Source organism: Hypanus sabinus, chromosome 15 (assembly GCF_030144855.1).
Source record: "Hypanus sabinus isolate sHypSab1 chromosome 15, sHypSab1.hap1, whole genome shotgun sequence".
In the NCBI taxonomy this organism is placed as follows: domain Eukaryota; kingdom Metazoa; phylum Chordata; class Chondrichthyes; order Myliobatiformes; family Dasyatidae; genus Hypanus; species Hypanus sabinus.
In genome coordinates, this window is record NC_082720.1 from 56,811,636 (window position 1) to 56,829,843 (window position 18,208).

Genomic DNA, 18,208 nt, shown 5'->3' on the forward strand with positions numbered 1-18,208 from the left:
GGATGCGATGGGAGGTGTGGCCTTGATACATAGTTATCGCTAAAGAGGTAGTGCTGAGTAAACATGTGCGCCTAAAAATAGATACGTCCCCTGGTCGCGATGGAATGGACCCTAGTGGACTGAAAGAAACGGCAGAAGTTATAAGGGAGGCTTTGGTGATAATTTACCAAAATTCTCTGGAATCTAGGCAGGTCCCAGCGGATTGGAAGATGGTGAGTGTCACCTCACTCTTCAAAAATAATGTACACAAAAGGTAGGTAACAACAGGCCAGTTAGTTTAACATCCGTGGATTGGAAAATGATTGAAGCTATCATGAAAGGAAAAATAGCGAAGCATCTGGAAGGAAATTGATCCATTAGGCAGACATAGCATCGATTCAGCAAAGACAAGTCCTGTTTGATGAACATACAGGAGTTCTCTGAAGATATAACGAGTGCACCGGATAGAGAGGAACAGATGGATGTTACTTCGATTTCCAGCAGACGTTTGATAAGGTTCCGCATGAAAGACTTATCCATAAGGTAAAGAATGCAAAATGTAGTATGTAGAACCAGGTTTATTAGCACCGGCATTGACGTGATACAGCAACAACCTGGCACTATTTGGGGGTAATGTATTAGCACAGACAGATGATTGGCTAAGTAATAGAAAGCAAAGTTGGGATTCATATTACTCTAGTTGGGAATCATTGTTGCTGGGTGTGCCACAGGAGTTGGTGCTGTGCCCGAAACTTTGACTATATTATTCAACAATCTGGAAGAGGCAACCGAATGTAGTGTATCTAAGTTTGCTGATGATTCTAAATTAAGTGGAAAATAAAATAGTGCAGAAGGTACGGGGAGTCGTCAGAAATATATAGATAGGTTAATTGAGTGGGCAAGGATCCGGCAGATGAAGTATGATGTCGATTAATGCGAGGTCACAAACATTGGAAGAAAAAAATAGAAGAGTAGATAATTATTTAATGGTAAAAAGAAATACAGCATGCTGCTGTGTAGAGGGACTTGGAGGTATTGTGCATGAATCAAAAAAAATTGGTTTGCATGTGCAGCAGGCTATCAAGAAGGCAAATGGAATGCCGGCCATTGCTAGAGAGATTGCATTTTTAGAGCGGGGAGATTATGCTGCATCTGTACAAGCTGAGGCCGTACCTAGAGAACTGCGTGCAGTTCCGGTCTCTTTCCCTGAGGAAGGATATCTTGGCTTTGGAAGCGATACAGAGGAGGTTCACCAGGTTGGTTCTAGAGATTAAGGGGTTAGACTCTGAGGAGATATTGTGTTGCCTGGGACTGCACTTGCTGGAATTCAGAAGAATGAGAGGAGATGTTATAGAACGATATAGAGTTATAAAAGGAATGGTGACGAAAGAGGCAGAAAGGTTGTTTCCACACGTAGGTGTGAGGAGAACTAAGGGACAAAGCCTCAACATTCGAGGATGTAAATTTAGGACAGCGATATGGATGAACTGCTTTGTCACTATAGAGAGCGATGAATCTATAGAATTCTCTGCCCAATGAAGCAGTGGAAGCTAACTCAGCAAAGGTATATACCACAAGATTGGATAGAGTATTGCATAGTATGGAAATAAAAGTTATGGGGACAAGGCAGGAAGGAGGAAATGAGTCTATTGGCAGATCGGCCATGATCATATTAAATAGCGGAATAGGCTTGAAAGGGCAAATAGCCTAACCCTATTTCCTACGTTCTTATACTCTCATGTAAAATCTACGGCAATTCATACAAAGCTGAGGGGCAACAATGGCATTAAGACGTTTCAATGCGACGTATAAAAAATTAAGCGGAAAAATAACACACATGGGGATCCCAGCACATTGGGAATATGGAAAATAAGAGTCGTTTAAATAGTAAGGAATTTAAATCTATTGGTGTTCAAAGGGCCTGTAATTCCTGGTGTACGAAACACTAATATTAACTGCAGCCATGTCGTCGCTGATAATATAATAACTGGACCCAGAATAAAGGCATATGTGCAACTCAATCACCCCTTATTTCATTTCTGCACAAGGAAAGCAGTATGACCCTTGTAGATACATTGACCTGAAGCCTAAAAATGAAGACCAATATTCCATTCGATTCCTTCACAGACTGTTGCACCTGCAAAACAAACTTTAGTGATTCACGCACAAGCACTCCGAGGTCCATATGCACAGCATTTAATGATAAAGTGATCTTCATCTTTTATTCCTTCCAAAGTGGATACTTCGCACTTATGAACATTGTATTCCATGTGCTACACAGTTGCCCACTCACTTAAACTAAGAATATCTCATTGCACAATCCTTGTATCCTCTGTAGACTTTACTTTTCCACTGTATTTAGTGTCATCAACAAACTTAAATGCACCACACTTCCAGTCTCCTCTTCCAGATCATTGTTGTATATCTTAAATAGTTGCGGTCCAGCATCAACCTCTGCAGCATACTGCTCATCACTGATTTCCAACCAGAGAAACATATATGTATCCCAACTCTCTTCTTTTTATTGATAAACCGATTGTCTATTCATGTTAGTACATCACCTCATGTCTATGCATCTTTATGTTATGGATAAGTATTTTGTGTGACACCTTATAGAACGCCTTCAGAAATTCGATAAATAACTTCTAGCCGTTCCCTTCTATCGACTGTGTTTGTTAAATCACTCAGTCTGCCGTAAGTATGTCAAAAATGACCTGCCTTTACTGAATCCATGCTGCATCTGCCAGGTGGATCCGCTTATTTCGAGATGCCTCGCTATTTCTTCTTCAATGATAGTTTCAAGCACTTTCCCAACTACAGATGTTAAATTAACTGGCCGATAGTTACATGCCTTTTACCTACATCTGTATTTGAACAGTGGTGTTACGTTCGTCTTCTTTCAATCCGCCCTCACATGCCCAAATTCCAGAGTTCAGAGAAGTTCGGCAAATTATCACCAAAGCCTCAGCTGTAACCTCTGGCATTTTAATACCATTTGCTTTATTCCATCAGGACCAGGGGTATTGTCTATTTTTAGACCCACAAGTTTGCTCAGCACTACTTCTTTAGTGATGCCTATTGTATCGAGGTCTGCACCTCGCATCACATCCATATTATCTCATTTCAGCATGTTAGTGGTGTCTCTCACCGTAAAGACGGACTCAAAATAGTCCTTCAAAGCGTCAGCCATTTCCTCATTACCAATAGCAATCTCCTCGCCATTCAAGGGTCCTATGTTCACTTTCTCCAAGCTTTTCCACTTTATATAATGATTTCAAAAATCACTATCTTTTTTTATATATTTTGAGCTAGTTTATTTTCAAAATCTATCTTCCCTTTCTGTACTGCTCGCTTAGTGGTTCTTGTTGCTTTTAAAGTTTCCCTAATCTCCCAGTTTCCTATAACTCTCGACGGCTTTGCACGCGTGAGTTTTTATTTTTATGCCTTCATTTCGTTCACTAGTTATCCATGGCTGGCTCTTCCCATCCTTACTGCCTTTGCTTTAAACTAGAATATACTTCTGTCGAGCACGGGGAAAAATCTCTCTGAATGTCTTCCACTGTTCCCTAGATGTTCCACCATATAGTCTGTGTTCCCAGTCTATCCTATCCAAATTCCTCACTAATTAAATTGTAGTCTCCATTGTTTTGGCATAACACACTGGTTGTAGATCGAACTATTGCACTCTCCAGTTGTATAAAAACTTCAGTCTTACTCTGATCACTTTTCCAACTGGATCACTAACTACAAGGTAGCTATTTTTACCTGTCTTATAGCACAGGACCAGACCCAAGACAGCATGTTCTCTTGAAGGTCCAACAACAGGCTGTGCAGGATAGTCTCGACCAACTTGATTCACCCAAACACGAGGAAATCTGCAGATACCGGTAATTCAAGCAACGCACACAAAATGCTGGTGGAACGCAACAGGCCAGGCAGCATCTATAGGAAGAAGTACAATCGACGTTTCGGGCCGAGACCCTTCGTCAGGATTGATTCACCCAATCTGTGTGCAACTTTAAGTCCACCACATTAACTGTTTTTCCATTCTTCCATGCTTTTAGATATTTCCTCGGTTAAATGCCTGTGCTACTGTAATGTGATTATTTGGTAGCCTATAGACAATTCCCACCAGTGGTGTTTCCCTTTATTATTCCTAATCAGTAAACAGTTGGATTAAACATTCTGCTCCTTAGATCTCATAACGTCTCTCACTATCGTCCTGATTTATTCCTTAAATATGAGAGTTAACCCGCTTCCCTTACTTTCTTGCCTATCGTTCCGTATTACCTGATATCCCTGGATATTCAATTCCCAATCCTCTCCACCATGCCACCACATTTATGTGATGTCCACTAAATAATACCCGTTTATATTGATTTGTGCCACAAGTTCACTGTCCTACACTTGATCTTAGCCAAAAGGCCGAGAAGCGATAAGTTCACTGTCCTGAGTACGAATACTCCAGCCATTCAGATAAAGTGCCCTTACTTTCATTATGCCCTTAAAATCCAGTAATCTTTGCCTCCGATGGGCTTGGCTTTTTTGCATTCCACCGTTACTCTCCTTTTTAACTTTTGCTTTTACTTTATCTTTATCCACAATTTTATCGTTTTCTTTATACTTTGATCTAGTGATCTGAAGTTCGCTAGTTCGAGCCTCAGCTGAGGCAGCGTGTTGTGTCCTTCAGCAGGGCACTTAACCATACATTGTTCTGCAACGAAACCGATGCCAAGCTGTATCGGCTTAGTGCCCTTCCCTTGGACAACATCGGTGGCGTGGAGAGGGGAGACCTGCAGCATGGGTCTCCATACAATCTTACCCAGGCCTCAGTCAGCATCAAAATGGGCAGCCGAAGAAGAAGAGAAGTGTCGTGCTGGTAGAATGCTTTGGATTCGGCTGAAGAATAAAGCCCTGCAGTTCAACGTAGGAATGTTCTGTTAGCCAATGAAGATGGTGGGATCTAGAGAAAGTTTTAGAGAGATTGAGGATATCTGTGACGAAACTTAGGGATCTTTTTAATGGGAGCTGCGGGGCGGAACAGATGGGTGGATACAATGAGTCAGAAAGCAAGAAATACAGATGAATGGGTCCAAGGAAGAGGGGAAATACTCCTGAAAGAGAACCACTTTGTTCCAGATCGACTTCGAGGGATGTTCGAATTGTCACAGGTGCTTTGATGCAGACGTTTGGTGCTGTGAGTGATGGTTGCTCCCGGCTTTGGAAGAGACGAGCTCCAACGATCATGAGTTCACTTCGATTAGTTTAACTGTAATGGTCCCTTTTATGTTTTTTTTTCGATTCCACCATTTATTTTAGTAACCGTTTGATAATGCTGAAATCGGTAAATATGCCCTCTTCATAATTTTATATGTGCCATCTGTTATTTCTTGCCGACTGATAATCATGTATGGCAATACTTACAGTGCATTCGCGCAAATCAAGGTTTCTTTAATCAGAACATCACAATATTCCTGTTTGATTGAATCCCCAAAGACATACAAACCCCAGACGTATACGGTTTATGACAGGAGGCCTTCTCACTGCTGAGTCATGTGGCCGTTTGCGGAGTTGGCTAAAGAGCCAAGTCTGTGTACGAGCTCGGTGAAAGGGTTACAAAAGGAAGGCGAATTTGTTAGAGAAATTGTCACTCGTAAACACTGATATAAGGAAGAGCTAATTTATTCTCGCTTTATTCCATCTTTTTGAGGCACTTACAAGTGTATGGTAGATAGCTGGAAACTAGATTGTACAAGCTGTTGGATGTAAATGACAACTCGCCAATGCTCGTGAAATTTCTGTTCCTTTCCTTTCGTAGCAGATTTCTCCTTGTCGAACGCAGAATTCAGAGGAATATCCCAATACATATTGGCACTATGAAATGAACTCAAGTGTTCGCTTTAGTATGAACACTTTCGAAGAACGTAGTAGGGAAGTGGTAAGAGTAAACACAAGTGTCTAAGGTTATGTAGCTAATATATACTGAATAAACAATATGTCGTGAGGAGTTCAAAGATCTTGATGATTCGAAAAAGTGCTTATCAATTAGAGGGATGGACATTGGGCAGTGCAGTTCCTGCTTTGGTTGGAGGTTTCAATATAATTTCTGAAACAATGCATGTTGACTATAATAACTCTGAAGCGAACAATGCAACGGTTAACTATAAATATGCAAATGTTTGCAGACAAAAAGTGCCAGAACAACTCATCAGGTCGGACAACATTTATGGAATAGAATAAAATGGATGTGCTTGATCAGCTGAGTTCTTCCAGCAATTTGTATGCGTTGCTCTGGATTACCTTCATAGAAACATATAGAAATATAGAAAAACTACTGCGCAATACAGGACCTTCGGCCCAAAAAGCTGTGCCAAACATGTCCTTAGCTTTGAAATTACCTGCGTGTACCCATAGCCCTCTATTTCTCTGAGCTCCATGTACCTGTCCAGGAGTCTCTTAAAAGACCCTATCGTAATCCGCTTCCACCACGGTGGCAAGCCATTCCATGCACTCACCATTCTGTGCGTAAAAAAAACTTACCCCTGACATCTCTTCTGTAACTACTCCCAATCACCTTTAAACTGCGCCCTCTCGTGCTAGCTATTTCTGCCCTTGGAAAAGGCCTTTGATTATCTACACGATCAATGCCTCTCATCATCTTATGTACCTCAATCAGGTCACTTGTCACCCTCCCCCGCTCCAAGGAAAAAAGGCTGAGTTGCCTCAACATCCTTCTAAATCTCCTCTGCACTCCCCTTATGGTTTCCACATCCTTCCTGTAGTGAAGCGAACAGAACTGAGCACAGTACTCCAAGTGCGGTCTGACCAGCGTCCTATATACCTGTAACATTACCTCTCGGCTCTTAAACTCAATCCCACCATTGATGAAGGCCAGTGCACCGTATGCCTTCTTAAGCACAGTGTCAACCTGCTTAGCAGCTTTGGAGTCCAATTGACTCGGGCCCCGAGATCCCTCTGATCCTCCACACTGCTGAGTATTACAATTAATACTATATTCGCTATCATATTTGACCTATCCAAATGAACCACCTTACACTTATTTGGGTTGAACTCTATCTGCCTCTTTTTCCGCCCAGTTTTGCATGTCATCGATATACCGTTGTAACGTCTGACAGCAATCCACGCTATCCACAGCAACCCCAACCTTTGTGTCATCAGCAAATGTACTAACCCATCTCTGCACTTCCTCATCCAGGTCATTTATAAAACTCACTAGGAATAAGGTTCCCTTGAGGCGCACCACTGGTCACTGACCAGGATGCAGAATATAACCCCCTTACAACCATCTGCAGAATGGCCTGTGTTATGAAAAGCAAATAGTTGTTCATTTCCCAATTTTTGCCGCTACAGTAACTGCTATGGATTGCAGCTGTGGTGAAAAGAAGAAAGCAAATTTCGTGTCAACTTAAAAATTCAAATTAACTTAAGTACATTTGTGCATTCAACCCCGTTTTCTCATTAGCGAGACAGATTCGTGTAACTATTCCCGTTAACGAGATGGCTATTGCATCGGCATGACATTTCATTTAACAACTAGAGTTTTCCCATAAAAGCAATAATAATCTGCATTTAAACAGCCAGCTTCTTAGGTGGATTAGACAGAATTGTACTTTTTTGGGTGCATCTGTATTTGTTAATGATGTGTCCAAGTATTGGCTTTTGGCGAGTCCCGCATATTACGTTACATGAAAGAAAATTTAAAAACTGCAATTACCGTAGTACTCACGTGTCAGTTCGTGTCTGTCTAAAGCAAAACACTTAACATTTCAGACTGCAGACCACGCGGTAAAAAGATGCCATTAGTCACATCACTCTGAATAAATTTCCATAATCGCGACTAACCCAATGCTTAGAAACCCGAAGGAGCTCAATTGCAGATCAGTGTTCAGGTTCAGAAAAAGCTGATGATAAATGACGATTCTTAGTCAGTTCTGGATATTAAGTTTTTAGTCATAACGTAAGTGTAATTGGTAGACCAATGCATCTTTAACACAGTATGATTTCAAATAGGGGTCATCTTGCTCATTCACCTTTGCTCCATCCGCCACAAGCCAATTACCCGGCGGCCAAACAGTTTAGTTCAGATTCCTTTCCCTTTCAGACATTTAGGTCCATTGAAGCTCTGTGCCAAGATGAGGTCAACGTCAGAATAGAGAGAAGCACCTTATGGTCGTGAGGAAGGTATAAGGAATAGCAGCTTATTCTCGATTTATTCAACATTTCGTGAGGCACGTCCATAAATCTTTTGGGAATATAATGCATTGTCAATTGTAAAGTACAAGATGGTGGTTGTAAATGACAACTCGCCTCCAATCTCATAGCAATAAATCCGATTTTTCCTTCAGGTGAAATATAAAAACATCACACTCTGTTCTCCTATTTCTTCATTGTGACCTTTCAGCTCTTCTCACCGAACTATCTCTTTCCCCTGGGTCGGCTCCTACATCCTCTTATCACATGGTCCACTCTACTCTCCTATCAGATTCCTTCTTCTCCAGCCCTTCTCATCTCCTACCCACCTTTGCTTCACCTATTATAGAACTTAGAAATTTACAGCACATTACAGGCCTCTCGGCCCACAATTTTCTGACAACCATCTAACCTACTCTGGAAAATGCCTAGAATTTCCCTCGTGAATAGCCTCTCTTTTTCTAAGCTCCATGTACCTACCTATGAGGCTCTTAAAATACCCTACACACCCACCACTCTCTTTGTAAAAAGATTAGCCCTGACATCAGGTCGTAGCTATTTCCAAACACCTTAAAACGATGCTCCCTCGAGTTAGCCATTTCAGCCCTGGAAAATATCTCTGGCTCTCCACAGGATCAATGGCCCTCATCATCTTATTCACCTCTATGGGTCACCTCTTATCCTACATCGCTTCACGGAGAAAAAGCCAAATACACTCAACCAGTTCTCAGAAGGTACTCCGTCCAATCCAGGCAACATTCTTGTAAATTTCTCTGCACTCTCTCTACAGTATCAACATCTTTCCAGTAGTGCGTTAACCAGAAATGAACACGGTACTCCAAGTGGAGTCTGACCAAAGTAGCTGTTACGTTATCTCACAGCTCTTGAATTCAATCCCACAGCTGATGAATGCCAGCACACCGTACGCTTTCATAACTACACACTCGAATTGCGCAGAATCTTTGAGTGTCCTATCGACACCAACCCCAAGATCTCCCAGATCCTCCACACTGCCAAGAGTCTTAGCATTTATATTATATTCGGACTTCAAATTCGAACTACCAAAATGAACCACATCTCACGTATCCGGGTTCAAGTCCAACTGGCAGCTCTCAGCCCGGTTCAGCATCCTATCGTTGCCCCTCTGTAACTTCTGAGAACGATCTAGACTACCCACCACACTCCAACCTTTGTGTCATCACAAACTTACTAACTCACCCTTCTACTTCTTCATCCAGGTAGTTTATAAAAGTCACAAAAAGGTGGGGTCCCTATAGAAACCTGTTAGTCACCGAACTCCATACAGAATACCAAACATCTACAAACACAATTTGCCTTCTGTGGGTAAGTCAATTCTGGATACACAAAGCAAAGCCTCCTTGGATCCTATGCCTCTTTACTTTTTGAAGGGGCCTTACATGGGAAACTTACCAAATGCCTTACTGAAATCCATATATACATCCTCTGCTCTGCCTTCATCAGTGTGTCTTGTTACATCCTCAGAGAATTCACTTTACAGCTAGCCACATTCCCCTCCGCCGCCTTTATATTCTGGTGTCTTCGCCTTTACGTCTCCGTACTGAAGAAGGGTCTCGTCCAGAAAGTCAATAGTTAATTCATTTCCATAGATGCTACATGATTGGATGAGTTTCTCGAGCATTTTGTGTGTGATGCTTATTGTTCCAAAATTGTTTTCAACATGAATTATGAGAGGTCTAGCATGTAATACAATGGTTTTGGTAAATACAAAGAACACTGCAGATGCTGTGGTCAAATCAACACGTACAAACAAGCTGGATGAATTCAGCAGGTCGGGCAGCATCCGTTGAAACGAGCAGTCAACGTTTCAACGGATGGTGCCCGACCTGTTGAATTCATTCAGCTGTTTTGTAATGGTTTTGCTAAGTCGCCTAGGGGTTAATTTATCTATAAATTAACCTATGGTCATTTTAGGCACGATAGTTTACATTAATCAACATGTTCACCAAAGCCGTTACATGGAATGGAATAACCTGCCAGAAATCTGGAGAATTTCAAATGCGCACCGTTAAATCTAGAGATCTGACTGATGGCAGTGCAGCTTTAAGAAACTTTCGGTGCAATAATGGGTAAGGACTGTTTGTGTCGCTGTCTACCAATAGAAACCCAGACGCAGAGAGAGAGAGAGAGAGAGAGAGAGAGAGATCTACCTCTTCCTTTTTCAGCATTGCTGGGCTCGATACAGACGCATAGGGAACGCTGTCGGGACTCAATTCTCGTCTCTCGTTCAGAAGAAGATCTTGGAACGAGTTTTAATTTTTATAAGATAGTACTGACAATGTCGTGTCCTATTATGCTGTTTTACTGAGATCGAGTTCAGCAAATCGATTGCTGCAAATTCAAGACTATATCATTAATCCAATCGAGGAAAATCATGCCGACAGAGCTCAGCCACGCATTGTCTTTCTCGCACCTTGTGTGTGCCTTGCATCTTGTTTGTGGACAAATTCGGTACTCGGTTCCCGAAGAACAAGAGCTCGGAGCGTTCGTAGGGAACATTGCTGAGGATTTAAGCCTAAGCATTACAGAAATAACTGACCGAAAACTCAGACTGCTCTCCGATGAAAAGCTTCAGCTATTGAAGGTAAACATGCACAATGGGATTTTAGTAGTAAAGGAGCGGATCGACAGGGATGCCCTCTGCAAGCAAACATCGACTTGCTTTATTTCATATGATGCAGCTTTAGAAAATCCTTTGGAACTGCATCGCGTTGACGTGGAGATAGTAGATATAAATGATAATGCACCAAGATTTAGGGAAAATAAGTACAATATACATATCTCTGAATTCACCGCAACAGGGGCACTCTTTCCTCTCGCTAGAGCGCAGGATGCCGACATGGGAGCGAATGCAGTTATTTCATACAAAATCAACTCAATTGAGCCCTTCGGACTGAATGAAAAGGAATTAGATAATGGAAGTAAAATTACAGAACTGATATTGCAAAAACCTCTCGACCGCGAACAGCAATCAGAATTCCATTTAATACTGACGGCCATTGACGGTGGGATTCCTCCGAGAACTGGCACAGCAGACATCATTATATCTATCGTGGATGCCAATGATAATGCTCCCGTATTCGAACGCCATACATATCGGGTTAGTATCACAGAGAACGCACCCACAGGTACCATCGTGACCAAAATAAAGGCTGTTGATTTAGATGAAGGAGCAAACGGCGATGTAAATTATTCATTCGGTACACATGTTTCTCAAAGTGTTCGAGAGTTGTTTACTTTGGACCCAGAGTCGGGGCAGATTTATGTGAGTGGACCACTGGATTATGAATCTGAAAATGTTTATGAAATTGAAGTACAGGCTGTGGACAAGGGTGTACCGGCATTAAGTGGAAGCGCCAAAATTATCGTTCATTTAACTGATGTTAATGATAACGCTCCGGAAATAAGGGTGACATCAGTATCCAGCAATGTGCGGGAAGATGATGCCCTCGGGACTGTCGTCGCTATAATCAGTGTTACAGATCGCGATTCTGGCGAGAATGGACAAATACGTTGTCAGATTCCCACTAATGTCCCCTTTAAACTACAAAAGTCTTTAAATAACCAGTTCAAGTTGATCGTTAACAATGCTATGGACCGCGAAAGCATTCCGCTGTATAATATCCCTTTTACTGCCTGGGATGCAGGGCGACCCTCTCTTTCTGCAAACAAAACCTTATTCATTTCAGTCTCAGATATTAATGATAACGTGCCGAAGTTTGCACAATCTTCGTACCAGGTGTTTGTCATGGAAAACAACCCACCGGGTGGATCTATATTTACTGTTACAGCTTTGGACCCAGATTTTGACAAGAATGGCAAGGTATCATATTCTCTGGTGGGGAGTCCCATTGGTGATGCCTTTCTATCAGACGCTATATCCGTTAACTCAGAAAGTGGTTGCATTTACGCTCTGCGCTCTTTTGACTACGAAAAGCTGAAGAATTTCCAATTCAAAGTTCAAGCGTCGGACTCTGGATCTCCTGCAATGACCAGCACCGCAACAGTGAATGTAGTGATTTTAGACCAAAATGACAATGCTCCAGTGATAGTTTCACCTTCCAAAATGAACAACTCAGTGTTGACTCGGATTGTGCCATACTCCCCATATCCAGGATTGATTGTTTCAAAGATAACAGCAACTGATGCAGATTCCGGGCAGAACGCACGTCTTTACTACCAACTTTTAGAAGTTACAGATCGTACGTTGTTCACTGTAGGACTTCTCTCTGGAGAAATCAGAACGTCCCGAAGGTTTCAGAATGAAGACCGTCATAAGCATAGACTAGTAATCTTGGTGAAAGACAATGGACAACCGATTCTTTCCAGTACAGTTACAGTTGTGTTTTCATTCTTGAGCAACGCTACTGAAAACCTTTTGGAACTAACAAATAAGCCAAAAGATCAGCAGCTTTTTTCCGACTTAAATTTGATTTTGATAATAGTGTTAGGGTCAACTTCCTCCATATTTCTTCTCATAATAATTTTGCTGGTAATTATGAAGTGTAATCAGCATAAAAATATTTACGGTTACAGTTGTAGAATCTGCTGTCACAGTTGTGTGAATTCTAATGATGAATATAATCGCAGAGCCGTGCCGAAAGCAGTTCTGAATTACGCCGGTGCTGGACAGACGTTGCCCATTCGGGAATCGTATAACTACCGCGTTACACTGCCACCTGATACATCGAATAGCGATTTCTTGTTCTTAAAACCGCATCATCCTACGTTGCCTCTTGATGAATTTCAACGTTCTTGATTCGGTATGATAATTCAAAGCCATTTCCCTTCTGTTCATATGTAAGATGAATCGAGCGTATAGCACAGTAAGCTCGGAGTAAGAGTATATTAATACATTGGTGAATGTCGGTGAATTGCTTTGCTTGACGCATGCAGTTGTACTGTTCATATGAGTTGGATCATCTGTGACAGTGCAAGTTGAAAATACAACCTTGCAATTTTATTTTAGTTAATCGACATAAAGTAATCTATCTAACATCAATATATCAGTAGTACATTTGCAATTCAATTTTTGTTACTCGTAGCGAGGTTACTACTACATTTCCTGATATCCATGTTCCTTGTAATAAATTGTTTAATAGTTAAGCTAATTTCTCTTTCATTCTGATGCTTGATATATTCAGCTTGTTCAGTTTCTCACGAGAACGTGTTCAACCGTATAATGGCGCAGCAGTTAACAAAGTTGTAGCACACCTCCAGACGATTAATTCAGTCTTCCCTTTAACGATCTGTTCATCTGGTGTCTCCAGATTGTCCAAGTGATTCATCTTGTTGCCCTGCTGCTCTGGCTTCTATTCGCATGCCAGTAACTAGGTGGTTTGCAGCCACTCTAAAATCCTCCGAATTAAGATGATAATAGATATTTTGCCCGTCATGAAAGGAGGAAATACTGATTTGTGTAGAAGTGTGTTTGATGGTAGGTGCGAACGTAATAGGCCAGATAGTCTCTATGCCTCAATTTTGAATACTGTCAACATTGCTGCTTTTCGTGGCGTCCCTGCGATGCGTCCACTATTTCGTTCTGTAGAAATATCAAGGAATTTAAAAACTGCATATATTGCTGCCCATATCTAAGCCAGAATCAGTTCCTGATAACAGGTTACCTTTCGGAAATGGGACATAGAATTTATTCATGACGCACGTCAGGACGTGGGTGGATCTGAGATCTTGCCCAGCACACGCATTGTCATAAGTTCAGAGACTTAAAAATATAGGGCCACCACCTACAAACGGAACTTTCTCCCTCCTACACTAATCTCTTTCTCCTGAATTACAATTATAGTTTTCTATTCTTTTTCTGTTGTGTCTGCCTGAATATTTCTAAATATAGTAACAGTATCTAACTCCATCATCTCCTCTGGTCTGTATTCAATGTAACCTTCACTTTATTTGTAAAGGTAACTTCAAAATCCCTTTATCTCCCTTAAAACTTAAACCTTACTTTAAAACGACGCCCTTCTGTTTTTGATGTCTATCATGAAAATCTGTTTATTACCTCCGCGCTCATAATACTATCTATTTTGTTGTGTCACCCTGAGCCTTCGTTAATCCACAGATAACAGGCGCAGCCTTAGTACCTCTTCATAACTAAAGAATCGAAACCAGTGCTATACTTACGAATAATTTTTGCACTTTTTTCAACACGATTACACTTTTCTTATATTGTGGCGCCCAAAAAAATACTCCAAGTCTGTCAAAAATATTTTGTAAAGTTGAGACGAAACATCCTAAATCTTATCTTTTGCCGAAAATATAAAGCCAAGCATTCTCGATTCCTTCTTTATCATCACTTCATAGAAATTCAGACTGATTACGGCGTCTCTCTCTCTCTCTCTCTCTCTCTCTCTCTCTCTCTCTCTCTCTCTCTTCATCCGTGTTTCGTAGAGTCTTGTCATTTACTGCATACATTCGTCACCTCTTTGCCTTCAGGTGTTTTCAGTACCATCTTACACTTCGTGAATTAAACCCACTTGGCGCTACTCGCCACAATTTTCCAACAAATCTACATCCTGCAGCAGACTTAGAAGTGCTTCCTTCCTATCCATTACGCCATCATTTTCGTGTCATCTATGAACTAAATCACAAATAAAACATACACATTAATATCCTTAAATCCTTGGCATATACAGTATCACCAAAGCAAAGTTTCCATCACTTGCCTGTCATAGTACATAGGAACTTTCATTCAGTAAAAAAAAGAATGTTCCACAATGGTTCTCTGCAAATTTCGGACCAGTTAGTTAACTCAGATGCCTAAACTTGCTGGAAGATTCTACCATGTTGGAACTTTACAAATGCCTCGCTCAGGACCATATAAATGTTTACCACTTTAATTGGAAACGTACGAAGCCCTGGGCCTCTTCCCCGCCTCAGCTCTCATCTTGGCCCAGCCCCCTCGATCATGCGGCCCTCGCCGCCTGCAGTAACCAGTTGCCCCTGTAGGCCAGTCTTTTATGCTTTCTGCTGACTTCGGCTTCACATATCCCGACTCTTGGTTCTGTCCCTACCCACCTATATCCTTCAATATTCAGATGTTCTCTATTTAATTTCTGTTTCATGACCCAGTCTGTTTTATTTTCACACGTTATAAATGACTTCAGATTCTTTGCTAGTTTATTCACAACAGACCTAATCAGATTCCCTCCACGGCCACCCTCCTCCGGTTAGCAGAAATTGTAATTAGCATCAATGTTGTTTTTGTTTTCTCTCAGCACGTCCCAGCCCTCTCAGCCAGTGGTGTAGCCATGGTCAGAGAAGTTTGGTAAATTATCACCAAAAGCTCAGCTATAACCTCTGGCATTTTCATACCATGGGCTGCATTTTATCAGGTCCAGGCACTTGTCTATCTTTAGGCTAACAAGTTGGCTCAGCACTAGCTCTTTCGAGATGTCTTGGTTTCGAGGTCCTCACCTCCTATCACATCCATATTATCTCTCCTCGGTAAGTTAGACGTGTCCACCACCGTGAAGACCGACACAAAGAGTCCTTCAAAGACTCGGCCATTTCCTTATTACCAAAAGCAATACCCTCCTCTCGCCTGTCAAGTATCCTATGTTCACTTTGTCCATCCTTTTCCGTTTTATATAATGATAAAACCTTTTACTATTCGTTTTTTTAAATATATTTTGAGTTCATTTATTTTCATAATCTATCTTCCCTTTCTATATTGTTCGCTTAGTGGTTCCTGTTGCTTTTTAAAGTTTCCCTAATCTCCCAGTTTCCCACTACTCACGGCGACGTTGTTTGCATGAGCTTTTATTTTAATGACTTTGTTTCCTTTCATTGTTATCCATGGCTGGCTTTTCATATCCTTACTGCCTTTGCTTTTAACTAGAATATATCTTTGTCGAGCACCGTGAAAAATATCTTTGAAAGTCTTCCACTGTTCCCCGATCATCCCACCATATAGCCTGTGTTTCCAGCCTATCCCATTCAATGCTTCCCTCCATCCAATTGTAGTTTCCATTGTTTGGGCATAATACACTGCTTGTAGATTGAACTATTGCACTCTCCATTTGTATGAAAAACTCAGTCATTCTGTGATCACTCTTTCCCAAATTATCCCTAACTGCAACATAGCTAATTTTACCTGTCTTATTGCACAGGACCAGACACAAGACAACATGTTCCCTTGAAGGTTCGCTAACATGCTCTTCAGGAACGGTACCATGTATACATTCAAGACTGCCTCGACTAACTTGATTCACACAATCTGTGTGCAAGTTTAATTCCACCACAATAACTGCTGTTCCATCCTTACATGCCTTTAGATATTTCCTCGGTTAATTGTCTGTGCCACTGTAACGTTGTTATTTGGTTGCCTATAGACAACTCCCACCGATGATGTTTCTCTTTATTTTTTCCTAATCTCTAAACAGATGGATTCAACATTCTGCTTCTTGGATATTATAACGTCACTCGCTATCGCCCTGAGAGTTACACTATCTCCCTTACTTTCCTGTCTATCCTTCCGTATTACTTGCTATCCCTGGATGTTCAATTCCCAATCCTTTCCACCATGCCACCATGTTTATGCAATGTCCACTAAATCATACCCATTTATATTGATTTGTGACACAAGTTTACTGACCTTATTACGAATGCCCTGACCATTTAGATAAAGTGCCTGTACACTCATTATGCCCTTAAAATCTAGTAATGTTTGCCTCTGATGTGCTTGGCTTTTCTGTGCTCCGCCCTTACTTTTCTTTTGCTTTTTTTTTTACTTTTGCTTTTATTTTCCCTTTATACACAATTTTATTGTTCCCTTTATCCATACTTCTTCTATCCTTGAACCCATCTTCCTGCTATTTAGTTTAATGCCGTATCCACAACCCCAGTTATACCATTCGCCAGGATCCAGGCCCCATCACGGTTCAGGTGGAGCCCGTCCCAATGGATCAGCTTCCTCTTTCCCCATACTAGTGCCAATATCCCGTTTACATATTCCAGGGACCTGCCTCCTACATATTAATAATTATGGAATGTAAAATACCGAGATCCTGTGACGACCAAATACTCACTACTTTTCAGCGAGGAAGTAAGGATCTCATTCCTGATCATTCTTTTTGTCAGTACCTCCAACTGAACTCTGCGTTTTTGTGTGTTTCCCCCAACTGTTAATCTGCATTGCTATGTACTCCTGTCCCCGCTCCTGCTCTACTCCAGCTCATGTATTACTGAACACTCCTTCTCTCATCAGTTTCTCATTATTACCTGTATAGCTGCCACCTGTGTCTCATTGTGCTCCACCTATCATCTGCCCCTTTGTTTACCGCTCAGTGTATTTTAGTCTTGTGTTTTCACCTGTTTGTTGCCAGATTGTGCCGGTGAATTTTCTTCAGCCTTTCAGGCATTCGTATCTGTGCTCTACCCACCACAATATCGGCTCTGCCTGTATCTAGATTCTCTTTTTTAGATTTTTCTGGATGTTTTGATCTTTGCCCGAACTTCGACGCCGACTTTGTCTGCATCTTGGGATTTCGTATTCAATTAATATCACTGTGTTGCACAGCAATGGGTCTGCAGTTGGATCCCTGCTGTAGTGTCGTGACAGTACCGTCTGACCAGAAATGATTCAGAAGACCCCGATCCTCTGAGAGCTGCCTAGGAACAACAGGGAGTGATGCTGGGGAGACACCAGAACCGTGTTCAGGGCAATGGAGTAGCTTTCTGCAAATGTAGCCGAACTTGTGGCCCAGACTCAGTCACTCCAGCTCTCCCAGAGCGCCCATTAACAGTCTGTTACTGCATCTTCCGCCCTGCCCTCCGCGTTCTCGCATGCTCCTCCTGTCCAAGAGCCCGTCTGCTTCCTTCAGAAAAGTACTCAGGTGAGCTCGGTACCTGCCGCTCTTTTCTTTCCCACAGTACCCTCATTTTCAGTTGTCACGGGAAACATTCCGACTGATCGAGCCAAGGTGGTCTACATCATCATCCAACAGTCCGGTCAGAAGAGAGA

The 18,208-nt window shown here is 41.7% G+C and overlaps 1 protein-coding gene across 1 annotated transcript in view; it reads left to right on the plus strand.

Annotated features, from left to right (window-relative positions):
* The window catches only part of LOC132405243 (uncharacterized), a 138,050-nt gene that overhangs the window by 29,421 nt on the left and 90,421 nt on the right, over positions 1-18,208 (plus strand). Inside the window, 4 exon segments of the mRNA XM_059989927.1 lie at positions 82-212; positions 1,053-1,235; positions 5,798-5,917; positions 10,550-12,985. Of these exon segments, the coding sequence (XP_059845910.1) occupies positions 82-212; positions 1,053-1,235; positions 5,798-5,917; positions 10,550-12,985 (2,870 nt within the window).